We start from the raw sequence: 12,794 nt of genomic DNA, 5'->3' as shown, positions 1-12,794 counted from the left end.
GCTTGGATGGGCCTCTAGCTAAGTTTTTTCCCCTTCTATTTCAGTGTGCTTCTAACCAAGAAGCATTTGTGGTTGAGTGCTTTTGTTTGTCTGGAGACTGTTACTTGGACCCCCCCCCTTCTTTAGGAGGAATCTTTTTGATTGGGAGTTTGAAGAGATTGTGGAGATTATGACTCTTCTTCAGAAGCAGAAGATAGACCTGCTTTCGGAAGACAAATGTGCTGGAAGTGGAATCCGGATGGAGAATTTTCTGTCAAATCCCTGGCATGTAAGCTTTGCAGATTGGGTCTCACTGATTTCTCAGCTACACAGATATGGAACTCTACAAGTCCATCTAAATGCAATTTTCTGATTTGGACGGTGGCCCTTGACAAATGTCCTTCCAGATCTAATCTTGTGAGGTGGGGCATTCAAGTTTTGGATTTATCTTGTGGTCTTTGTGGGTTGTTTACTGAATTGACAGACCATTTGTGTATTCTTTGTTCGTTCTCCTCTCAGGTTTGGGAGCACTTTCTCAAATCCATGAATATCAGTTGGGTTATGCCAAGATCGGTTAAGGAGCTCCTCTGCTGTTGGAATGTCAAAGGCCTAAGCAAGAAAGGGAAACTGGTGTGGAGGACTAGTCATGCTGCTGTAGTGTGGTCCATTTGGGCTGAGAGGAAGAGTAGGACTTTCTGTAATAGAGAAAAGAGCCCTGAAGATATAATTCAGAGAGCAGTGGGCAAGCTAATCTCTTGGGTGTCTGTTACTGAGGAGTTCAGAAGTCTGAATTTGTCTGTTTTATTTCGTTCAAACTCCTGGTGGAGATTGTAATTGCTGTCGTTTTCAGACTGCCTTTCTGGGTCTGAATCCAGCTTGTATGTGTTGGTTTGAATAAAATTACATTACCTTTTTCCAAAAAAAATGTGGAGTGATAGGGTCACTATAAAAACACGTTTTGAGGATCACCACCCGTCTAAAAACACTTTTCTCACCAACACCACAGTATCCCAACACTAGCTAAACACCCAAACACCTTTCCTTGAAGGTTAAACACGGGCTACAACAATAAAACAAGGGAAAAAAAGGTGTCGACGGAAAAATAGGGGAAGAAAAAAATTTCCAAAAAAGTTTTAGGGTTCCAAAAAATCTTAGACTACTTCCTGCAGTTTCAAAAATTTACCACGATTCAAACGCAAGTGGATTTAGCAGCAACTAACCCACCATGCGAGCATGCAAGCCCTAAAATCCAGATCTGTATTTTTTGCCAATTTTCATCTGAAAAATCCAAGAAAAATGTAAAACAGCTTCAAACCTCCATGAAAGCTATATCAAAATTCCTCTAAAAATGAGGCGCATCAACGGGCATCAAAACCGCAAATGTATGTCACTGGTTGTACGCCTGTACAGGCTACTAATGTCAACAGGTTCGTATGTGAGTCACAACCAGCAGCTGATGCTCTCCTTGACCATCTGATGTTTTGATACCAAGTTAAAGTATTCAAGAAGAAAATTACAAATGGGCCCTTGAATAGGCGCCCAAATACAAAAAACATGAAAGGACATAAATGCCCTTACACTCTCAACAATATATATATAAAGGTATTTGGTTGGACACTTCTAACCCCAAGTTTAAATTAAAATTACATTTACTGCTATAGAAACGTGAAACTATATTGGGGTTATAAATGTTTATACATAACAATATATCCGAATCCAAGGTGATTCAAGTTCGACCCAATAAGCAAATGGATCACATTTTTCAATCCGATTTGGTTTGATAATCCGTTAACATATATCCGAATCCGGCACAATCAAATCAGATTTGATTTCAGATCAGATCATAATTCGATTCATTTGCATCCCTAGTGTTTCTCCTTTCAAGATTGTTTCTTCTATATTTGATTCAAATCACTGAAGTCCATAGAGAGCCTCGTTCAATATTATACTACTAAATCCATTTTCCTGGCAGAGCCTTGTTTCTCTTTGTAATGCCACCAAGCCCTAATCCTCCTTCAATTTACACATTATCCTCCAGTTTACCAAGTGCCAAGTGATTCCTTCTCTCTCCTCTTCCCTCCCACAGGAAGTTGCATCGGATCTTTTCTCACTCCAGATGGGACTTTAAACACTGAAATTTAATAAGTTGGGAGCTTTGATAAAGTTGCCTTGATTAGGGTTAGCCTTCCGCTCATGGAATGCCAATGATGCTGCTCTTTTCTAAATCAATTCTCATACTAGTCACTACATCAAAATGTTTTAGGATCTCCTTCAAATTAAGAATGTAACCTTTATGGTCTTCAATGAAGAAGATAATGTCATCAACATATTGGAGGTGAGAAATGTGAATACTTTATTGCTCAACCAAAAAATCTTTAATTAAACCTAGCCCATCAACCTTTTGCATGAAGGCATCTAGGATATCATCCACTAGAGAGAAGAGCAAGGGGGAGAGGGGGCAGCCTTGCCATAAGCCTCTAGAAGCCTTGAAGAAATCTTTGGGGGCCCTATTGTACCTATTGTAGGGGCGATCATTCTTGGCCCGACTTGGCCTAGCTCGCAAGTTTCCAAGGCCAATCCTAGGTTTTTGTGTGCAAGCCCAGAAAATTCTAGGTCGGGCTTGGGCCCAAGGTGTCAAGCTCAAGCCTAACCCAACCTGCAATATAATATATTATTAAATATATAATATATATTATATTGTATATTATTTATAGTAAATTATATATACTTAATATTATACATATGAAAATATATTTTATTTTGTATCAATTATTTTATATAAAATATAAAACTTTAAACATATACATATTCATGAGTTGACACATCTCAACACATGACTCAACTCAAGTATGACAAATGAGAGTTGTCCAGAGTTGTCCTCCTAAGCAAGGCCTTCATTCCCATTCCTAAGCAATGTGAGACTTGGAATAACACTTAATGGTAGCACTCACCATTGAGTGTTGTTCCAAGTCCTACATTGCTCCGGAATAGGAATGAAGGCCTTTCCTCTAAAATGGGAATGAAGGCCTTGCCTTCATCTATAAAAGGATTGACAAGCCAAGCCCAGCCAAGCCTAGGAATTAAATGAGGCCCATGCCCCATCTTTTATGCCATAGGCCCAAAGCCTAGCCAAACCTGGCCTAGCTTGGGCTTATGCAATATTTTTTATGTATGATGCATTATTTAATTTAAAACTTCTAAATAATTAAAATTTTAATATTAGATGCCATAGGCCCAAAGTCCGGCTTGGACCCAAGCTTTTATTTTAGGCTCGAAGTTTGGGCCGGGCTTAGCACCTATGATTTTTCACAAACAATTTTGGCCCACCCTATCATACTCCTCCAAATCAATTTTGCAAACTACACCGCCTCATTTGCTATCAAAATGCTTTCTACAATCTGTTTGCATTGAATAAAAGCACTTTGAGTAGAAGCAACTACCTTACTAATTACCCTTTTCAACCGGTCGACTAACACATTTGCTATAATCTTATACAAGCTGCCCGGGAGACTAATTGGAGGGAAATCTTTAACTCCAAGAGACCCCTTTTTTTTGGGAATGAGTTTGATGAAGGTGGAACTGGTTCTCTTATTTATAATGGTTGAGTTGTAGAAATCTTCAAACACCTCTAGAAGATCCTCTTTCACTATTTCTCAACATTCATGTTAAAAGGATGAAGAGAATCCATTGGGGCCAGGGGCCTAATCTTCATCAATCGAAAAAGCTGGTTTTTTTTTTAATTTCATCTTCACTGAACTCCCTCTCCAACCAGCTTCTGCTTTCCTAAGATAAAGTTGTCCCTTCCTAACCATTTAGCCTTGGTCTCCAGATTCTATCAGAAGAATGGAGTTCCTTGAAGTAATTAGCAATATGCTCCTGATTAGTTATGTCCTAACCTCCAACCGATGTTTTAAATTGTGGAGGCGTGACACGAGGCGTTCACTGCCTAGAGTCGTGAGGTGTACAAGTGAGAAGAAAAAAGCAAGAAAAAAAGGAGAAAAAAATAGAAGGTAAGGAAGGTAAGGTCCACATAAGAGTTTTTAACTGTTGCATGCCCTTCTCATTTTCACTGGTAGTATGTCATCAATATATAAAAGCAAGAAAGTTTATAGTGGTAAATCCAACCAACCTGCACTGGTAGTAATAGCAAGTTTAAAAGTCTGGAACTGCTATATTTGTACCACTGTTTTAAAATGTGGAAGCATGACGCAAAGCATTCCACTATCTAGAGGTGTGAGGCATAGTTGAGAATGTAAGAGGCGTAAGCCTCCTGAACACAAGGAGGCGTAAGCCTCCTTTAGAGGAGGGGGATGAGTAAGAAGAAGAGTTTTCTTTCTTTTTCTCTTTTTTCCTTCTCCTTTCTTTTTCTTTCCCTTCCCTTTCTTTTCCTTTTTTTTCTTTTTTCTTTTTTTCTGTCTTTTTATATGAGGTGTGTGTGAGGTGCATGAGGTGTATGCCTCTAGCACACCCTATGAAAAAGTGTATGAGGCGTACGATTCAAAGGTGTCAATGCCTCTAGCATATGCCTCAGAGCGTTTTGGGGGCACCTTGCCTCCAGGCGTATGCCTCTCATGCCTTTTAAAACACTGATTTGTACAATCTTGGGTATGTACTTAAATGTTTCTTAATAAAATAAGTTATGAAATAAGATGTAAAGATGAATTATTGTTAGATCTACTTATTGCATGATATTTGATTGATCAGGTTATACAAATATAATATACTTATGTTTGCTTTCAAAACTGAAGGTCTGTATTCTGACCTCTTTTCTATATTAGGTGATGCCTCCACTGTGGTGCAGATTGGATAGACTATGGTTTGGACATCCTGGAATTTTGGAGGGAACAATGACCAGGCAACCTTTTCTCTGCCCCTTGGATCATGTATTTGAGGTACACACTATTTAAGAACTGAATTACTAATGATATTGACCTTCTAAGAGATTAAATAGTATTTGCAGCACTAATTTTCTAATCAGGGTGTTTTCTTGATAAGTAAAAGTAAGTGTTATTAATCACTTAAAGTTGGCAATACAGGCATCCCTTAAAGAGGCGGTGCTACCTCTCAACTACAAATGAGCCCAATTAATTTTGCAAAATCTTACGATTTTTGTTTGAATCGTACAATTTGATTCATAAATTTTATGTTTTATACGGTCCCTATGATTCATTGTAATTCAAATAAATTCAATTAAGAATTTGTTTTCTACTTTGTCATCTTTTTGTTTATATTTAGGTTTATCAAGGGAGAGTAGTTTTAAAGACTAGGCACTAAGTTTATTTTACATCATATGTAGGTTAAAGAACCATTGTACATGGATGTATATTTTTTAGTCAAACTTGATTATATCATCTCAGGATTCTAGTGTTTTGTGTACATAGTTCATTCATTGTAGATATGGATTAAAAATAGGGTAAAATCACTTTCTTTTATATATTTATCCTTTTCAATGTATCTATATTTGATTTTCTGACATGTTTGTAAAAAATAAGATTACTCTTAAGATTTATGATATGATTCACGATTTGATTCGATTCAACTTTCTGTACAATTTATGATACAATTATGATTTTCAAAACATTCCCAATACAATTGATTTATATTCATCCCTTGTTTAGCTAGAGAATTTTTCATCCCATTATCTGTTCTCTCACGGTCTCACCCATTGTACTGTCAAATTCATATTTCTAGTGAGCCATTTAAACTTCTTCATCACATCCCTAAAGCACCAAATTATAGATTGGATCCTTCAGTCACCTCATTGCCGATTTTGAATCCCCTTCAATCACTAGATTTACCATATTCAGCTCTTTTGCATCTGTACTCTTAGTGCAGCAACCAATTCAGCTCTAATAGAATCACCCACTCCCACTAAACCTGAGAACAAAGCAGTGGTATGTCTTTGTCTCTCATTACCACTCCTATTCTAGAGGGACTCGGGTTGCCTCAACTACTCCCGTCAAAATTTAACTTCAAATATCCTTTAGCAGGAGGCATCCAAACCAAGTTTATTCTCTCCTTTTAGAAGAGCTTCTAGCCACCACCACCCTATTTCTCCATGTATCATCAAAAGGGAACTCAAAACAGAGTCCACAGTTCTAATCCAATGTATCGCCCATCCGTCACACATCAATGCTTCTTTTCTTCTCTCCTCTGAGAACATTCTAGCATTCCTTTGTTTCCTTTTCTCACCACTTCTTTGCTGTACAATCAGTTGTTTTTTTTTCAATCATAACCCTGGATCAGTGATTTAAAAGGCACGCCTAGGCGAGGCACATTTTAGGGTAGGTGCCTCGCTCAGGTCCTAGGTGTAGCCCATTCAAAAGGCGCACGCCTGGTGCGCCTTGCGCCTTAGCCCAAGCGTGCACCTTTTGAAAATTTGCCGCTTTTTCCTTTTTTTGAGTTTGGCGGATGGGTCGGGGGCTCTGCCCCTGGACCCCGTGCCACACTCCTTGAGGCCATCCCAAACAAGTCCATGTTAGAGTCTTAAATTCTTTGTTTTCACACAAAAAATAATGATTTTATAGTTTTAATTGCTTTTAAGAAGATATTTTATTAGGATGAATGAATGGACAACATTACCAAATAGGGGGTTCTCGAAGCATTAGCTACTTGATGCAATAGAGGGGCGTGGCACAAAGGCGGCTCTTAGAATTAGGAATGTAATATGTCACATTAGCTACTTGATGCAATTGAGAAAAAAAGAGATTGTGGGTTTTATATGCTTGGAAATGTTTTATATGTTTGATTTCATTTTTAAATTCTCATTTGAATATGCTTTACATATTATGTTTATGTATTTTAATTTTAGATAATAGGTTTTTTAAAACTTAAGTTTATATTTTTATTAATATTATGTTTTATACTTTTTTTATTTTTTTTTTGAATTTTTTGCATTTTTTTTATTTTTTTGAATTTTTAGCTTTTTTTTAAATTGTGCACCTTGCCTCAAAAAGGCGCGTGCCTCGCCTTGCGCCTTGCGCCTCAGGCGCAAAATGGCCCTTGTGCCTTTATTGCACCTTGCACTTTTAAAACACTACCCTGGATTGAGAAACCCATCTTCATTGCTGAACACACAAAAACCAGATGTATTCATATAAATTATATCTTTAAGGGATTTGCCTATCGTCCAATTTCTATACATTCTTGAAATAACCAAGTGATTAGGATATGAAAGGGTGAACATAATATGTGATTAATAGAATCCAGGATACTAGTTTGTTCCCCCTAGGAAGTCCATATATTTGTCTCTTCTAAGTTCCAAACTGCCACTGAAAATTCCTAATCTTTACATGACTTTCTGGGCCACTGCAGACTGCACTGATGCTTTTCTTTTATTCCATTCTATATAGGGTCCTGTTAAAGGTGTGTGCCAAATGTTTTGCATTTCTGCACATATCATTTTTTTTACTAGCTCTGGTCCTATTAGGGGCACCCTGTACCAAAAAAATTAAAAAAAAAAACTGATATAAAAAAAATCCTCTGATGGGAACTCATTCCCACTAGATCCTTTTTACTTCAATCTCTGCCTGCCTTTTTTTTTAGTTGAAAAAAGATAAAAGTAACTTTGTTCAATGATAAATAGTAGAACAAGCCTGCTGGGGTATAACCAGCATAGGAGACACCCTGGCACCTAAATAGCCATCAAATAAACCATAAGTTCACATTTTACAATAAACTCCCCAGGGATTGGTTACACGGACAGACAGACCAGCTTGTCCTCTGCTCTGCATTTACAATAGAAGACCCTCCTGTTCCTCTCTTATCACAAGATCCAACAATAGCAGCTGGAACCAGATACCTTATCTGCCTACCCTTTCTAATCAAGCTTTGAAGAGGCCAGGCAAGCAGCACCTCACCAGAGCTCTAGGCATCATCCAATTCAGACCTTTTGCCCTCAGAAAATGCAGCCATAGACCCTGAGACTCTTGGCAGTGAACAAACAAATTACCACTATTCTCCAACATCAACCCACACAGCCCACATGAGCTATCTTGAATTCATATGCCCCTTCTTGCCAAACTGTCCCTGGTTAGACATGTAACAGTTACAGCATACCACACTAAGAAGCTCACCTTAGAGGGAATCCAAGGCCTCCAAATTAACTTCCACAGGAACATGGTGCTTTTCTTTATTTCTTTTCTTTTGTTTTTGTAATTTCATATAAAGCCAAGTAGATTCATTTTTTATTTATTTCCATTGTTTATTCAATTAATCAATTCTCCATTTCGGTTTGACAACATGATTCTAGACGGCCAGGCTGCACTCATATAACACTCATCATTCTTTTTTATTTTTTATTTTTGCTCTTAATACAAATAGTGCTTTTGCTGATTAATAGGTATAACTATTGAATTAAGGAAAATTAGTTCAAAGAGTTTACTGCACTATCCTTAGTTGTTGTAGGGAATTAAAATCTTACTTTTTGGTAGTCTTCCTAAAATAAATTCTTAGTAGATTGTATTAGTATTTATTTGAACACAGAATGGTTTAAAAACTTATAAAACTATGATAAATTAAGGTAACATGCTGCAATATAGGTGAACGTTATGTTGAAAGAACTACCAGAGGAGGAATTTGGCCCTGCTATCCATTTTAAAGAGTACTCCTTCCTTGACAATTCATTACTACCTAAACAGGTAATCATATTTAGTTCCACCAAAATTCAATAAAGCATCTGGTTTCTGCTTCTACTTTGTTTAGTTGGAAGTTCTTCTCTGTTGGTATTGTTTTCAGATAAAGGAGTCATGGCTTGATGTTCAACTTTGTCATTCTGGATCCCAAGATTGTCATGTGACCAATAAAACAAGTCGACCAGGAGTACTCAGATTACCAAAGCATAGCAGTGAAGAAACGGTACTCTAATTTACAGTATATATACTCAGATACTAACATGTTTTAATTTGTGCCAACTTCTTCAGATATTTTTGCAATTATCAATAGGCATATTTTGAGTTAAGACACTTAGCTCTATGGTACCAGTTTTATAGACAGAAATTTTCATATATAGGCTTTCATCTTGGACCACTGCTGCTCTGTTCTGACCTTTCAAAAGCATGTAAGAGTGTGAAATGGATAGGTATTGGAGAAGTTGGGTCCAGATATAAGAGATCTATTAGATGGTGTGTGTGGAGCTTACTAATTCTTCCTAGTGTCATGCACCATGTAACTATACACCTAGGCTAGAATGAAATATTGGTACACCATACATTGGTGTAATGTGGTACCCTCCTCTATTATATTGTTTTGATGTTCTTATATGAAATTTCTTCCTCAAGTCTCCTTATCATTATTATCATCAGCTTCATCATCAATTCATCACCACTTTATGCCTAATCAAATTTAGTACACATCTTTAAGAAGTAATCAAGTACCCTAATAAAACTTTAAATTTTCTTGTGCACGGATAATAGTCTAAAGGTACTCTTATTTCACTGAAATGATCCTTCAAGCTGATCATATATTAAGCATTTTTCCTGATCCACATATAAAAGATTCTTTTGCATGCATATTCTCTAAGGTGCGGAAACATTGTTATCAATCTGGAAAGTTTAAATGTTGATCCCCCCTTCAACCAGACAGGGACCAATTTTCACATTGTAATGACAATGTTGACTGTGTAACCAATTTTAATGCAATTGAATATCTTTTTTTTTCTGTTATTTAGTCTTTTGAGATGTTTGTAGTGTCAATAGAATGTCACTTTCTGAAGCCCATCCAGTGGATCAACCCACGTTTTGAAAATCCAGATTGATCTCCTAAAGACCTGCATGCCAGACAAGTTCACTTCCATTTCAGTGGACCAATCAAAATTGGCCACATGGCCCATCCTTCAACAAGTTTATGATGTGAAAGTTTAAGATACTCTTAAGCATGGGCAACATGGTCGTGCTTTGATAGAGCCATTGCAGCCTAAGCTGCAATGTAGATTCAGCAAAGTGCAACTCTCAGACAAAAATGTCCTACAATATTTGTGGCTTGCACTAATAATTGGTAATCGATGAAGAGTGATATTTTATCATTAAGTTCTTAATGGGAAGAAATTAGAAAATTGGAACTACACTAGTGAAAATGTGTATTCTATTAAATTCCTTTAAGTACTTGAAGTTTTCTTTAATAGGTTTCCTCGTTACCATTTAGATAACAAAGTATCGTTTTGTGAAATTTCTGATATCAGTTTACTTGTGTTTAGATCATTTACATTTCTCTGAATATGTAAGTAAGAACTTTATCTCCTCACAGTTGAAAACAGTACTTTCCTCATTCAAGGATGTCAAAGTCATCCAGTTCTCATCCATGCAAGATGCTTTTGAAGGTTTCAGTGACAAGGCAAGTAGTCCCTTTGCTTTTGCTTTATCTCAGCAGTAGAATGTAGATTTGTTTGCTTCTGTTACTGTGCCTTCTGACTCCTTGTATCAAAATAAATGGTCAGACGAGGGAGACAAAGTTCCGAAACCGTATGAAGAGGTATGTAGGTATCTGGTGCTGTGTACTGGATCATACGCCTGGCCACATATATTATGATATGTACTGGGATGAAAAGCCCAACTGGGAACCAGCCCCACCAAAGACTCCACAAGATGACCATCCACCCTGGTAAGGCTTAACTTACAATTATAATTTTTACGAAGAAAAGGTAATAGGAACAGAGAAAAGTAGGGGGAGAAGAAAGAAATGTACTGGGAGGAGTATGCATGCACACACGATATACAACAGACATCGAGAAGCCAATTCTCGAGGGAAAGTAGCTGACATGATTTTGCAAACAGGGTTTTATCCAAAAATTTTGGTATATTTGAATTACTTCAATGTGCAAATGAACGAAATGGAAGTTATTGAATCTGAGGTTGGATTTAGTTCCTTTTCCTTCTATCTCATTTATCTTTTTTGCTTCCCTTTTTAATTTTAAAAGAGCTTTTGTTGATCTTTTGAACACAACTGTTAACGGACTATTCACGTGAGAAGCAAAGCCACTTGTTTTCTCCTTTTGGTACATAAAAGGTTAATCTCAGCAAGATGATCCAATCATAAAATCAGTCTCCGACATGCAGAATAGATTTTTAAGTCAGGCAAAATAGCAGGCAGCTTAGGGCATGCGGGGTGCTACAGGTACAGGCCCTTGCCTTCTATGACTGGATTCAGTGCGTTTGGACTCGAAGGGATTTTTTCTTCGAGTCCATCAATATTTTGACACGTCATTCAGTGTTTAATTGACCATCACTTACAACCGATTGAATATTCCAATGCCCTCGTTTTCAGACGGAAACAGAGGTTAAGATGCCTATCATGGCGGAAAATAGAGTGACCGATGTAGGCGAATTAATCAGGATTAACCCTGCCGAGTGCCGGCACATACGAGGTTATAGAGGATGATGCGGTAGTGCTGAGAAAAATTGGGTAGTATGCACTGCCAAGCTGATTGATCGGTGCCAAAGCCGTAGGCACGGATGAAGATCTTGTCGCCGGTACTGGCGACCCTGACATTGAGGGCTTCTAAGAGTGTTTTTGTTGAACGGGACCCTCTATGACTACGATTCTACGAGAAGCACTCCAGAGTTAGCCTCTTCTTCTTCCCCATCTCCCTCTCTATGCCGCTCCTCTTCGGAATTAGGCTTCTTCCCCTCTTCTCTTCCTTCCTCTGCGGAACAAAGATTTTCCGCCGGAGTGAAAGAAGAAGAATTCTCGCTTCTTTCTTATTTAATCCCTCTTAGATTTTTTTTAATGGTATAGAGTTATGGAAGAGGGAATTCACCGTGCCAACCTGTTCCCTTTCTCTTACTTTTGATGTGTCATGAAATGGTTAGAATCAAAAGTCTAAACGCACCGAATCCGAACTGGTATGCATGGACCCTTCTGATGAGTAGGGATGCAAGTCAGGCCGGGTTAGGCTTGGCTCAGGTTAATCCTAAATCGTAATGCACCAGGTGTTTCTAACCCAACCCAACCCGACCTTCCACCTGATGTAATCAATCCTAACCCGATCCATGGTGACCTGGGCCAAATGTGGGGTTTTAAACCAAATTCAAGGTATTTTGTTTAGATAATTAGATGTTGAACCCAGACCCAAAAAGACTCAAGATGGGTTTTGCCAATGGCTGATCGACCTTGATGCCATCTTTCAAAAGAGAGTATTTCTTTGACGTCCATACATGATGGATAAGATTTTGTTCCCATTGGGTGGTAGTGTAACTTCTCTGATAGGAGAAGCTCCGAGTCTCCCATTCTGGTAAGTGTATTCAGTATAAATTCAATTTTTTGTTCCCATTTTATTTTTTGATAGATAAAGAGTATAAATTCAAAGTGGTGATCTAGAGCACAAGGCCGGCCTGTTGAGATTTTGAGAATTGTGGCAATCTTGACGTTTTATGCCCCAAATCCTGTCAGCCCAAGGTTCTAAGTATCGAAAAACGTAAAGAGAATTGAATACACAATTTTACTTTGGATACACATGGATACAGTAGAAAAATTAAGATATAGAAAAACATATTCTTTGATAGATCAAAGTTTTAGATGAATATATAAATGAGGTACAAATACATATGAAACAGGTTCTTTGAGAGTTTTATGTAAACTGTGAAATATTATGACTAGGGTTTGAAACTCATGTTATTTTCTTTTTCTTCTGATTTCTTGTCAATAGAATTGTTGTCATATTTTATCATTTAAAACAAATAAAATCCATAAAACCCAATTTAAATTAAAGTGCTTTTGATCACCTTATACCCTATATACAATATACTTTGAACCTTGATTAGGACACGTGAAAAACGTTAAAAGTATAAAAAAATTATATATAGATAGATAGATAGATAGAT

At 37.4% G+C, this 12,794-nt stretch overlaps 1 protein-coding gene across 3 annotated transcripts in view; it reads left to right on the top strand.

Moving 5' to 3' along the window:
* The window catches only part of XEG113 (xyloglucanase 113), a 41,806-nt gene extending 30,967 nt beyond the window's left edge, over positions 1-10,839 (top strand). For 2 of the 3 annotated variants that reach the window (XM_010268123.3, XM_010268122.3), the window contains exons 9-13: positions 4,758-4,871; positions 8,520-8,618; positions 8,716-8,835; positions 10,222-10,308; positions 10,412-10,839. In XM_010268123.3, coding sequence (XP_010266425.1) covers positions 4,758-4,871; positions 8,520-8,618; positions 8,716-8,835; positions 10,222-10,308; positions 10,412-10,579 — 588 coding nt within the window. In that variant the 3' untranslated portion in view covers positions 10,580-10,839. The other variant, XM_088899965.1, reaches the window with a different exon arrangement.
* Positions 10,840-12,794: the final 1,955 nt, after the last annotated feature.

This window comes from Nelumbo nucifera, chromosome 3 (assembly GCF_055504915.1).
Source record: "Nelumbo nucifera cultivar China Antique chromosome 3, China Antique-T2T, whole genome shotgun sequence".
NCBI lineage: Eukaryota > Viridiplantae > Streptophyta > Magnoliopsida > Proteales > Nelumbonaceae > Nelumbo > Nelumbo nucifera.
The sequence above is the reverse complement of the archived record's forward strand: the minus strand, read 5'-3'. Positions and strand labels throughout refer to the sequence as shown.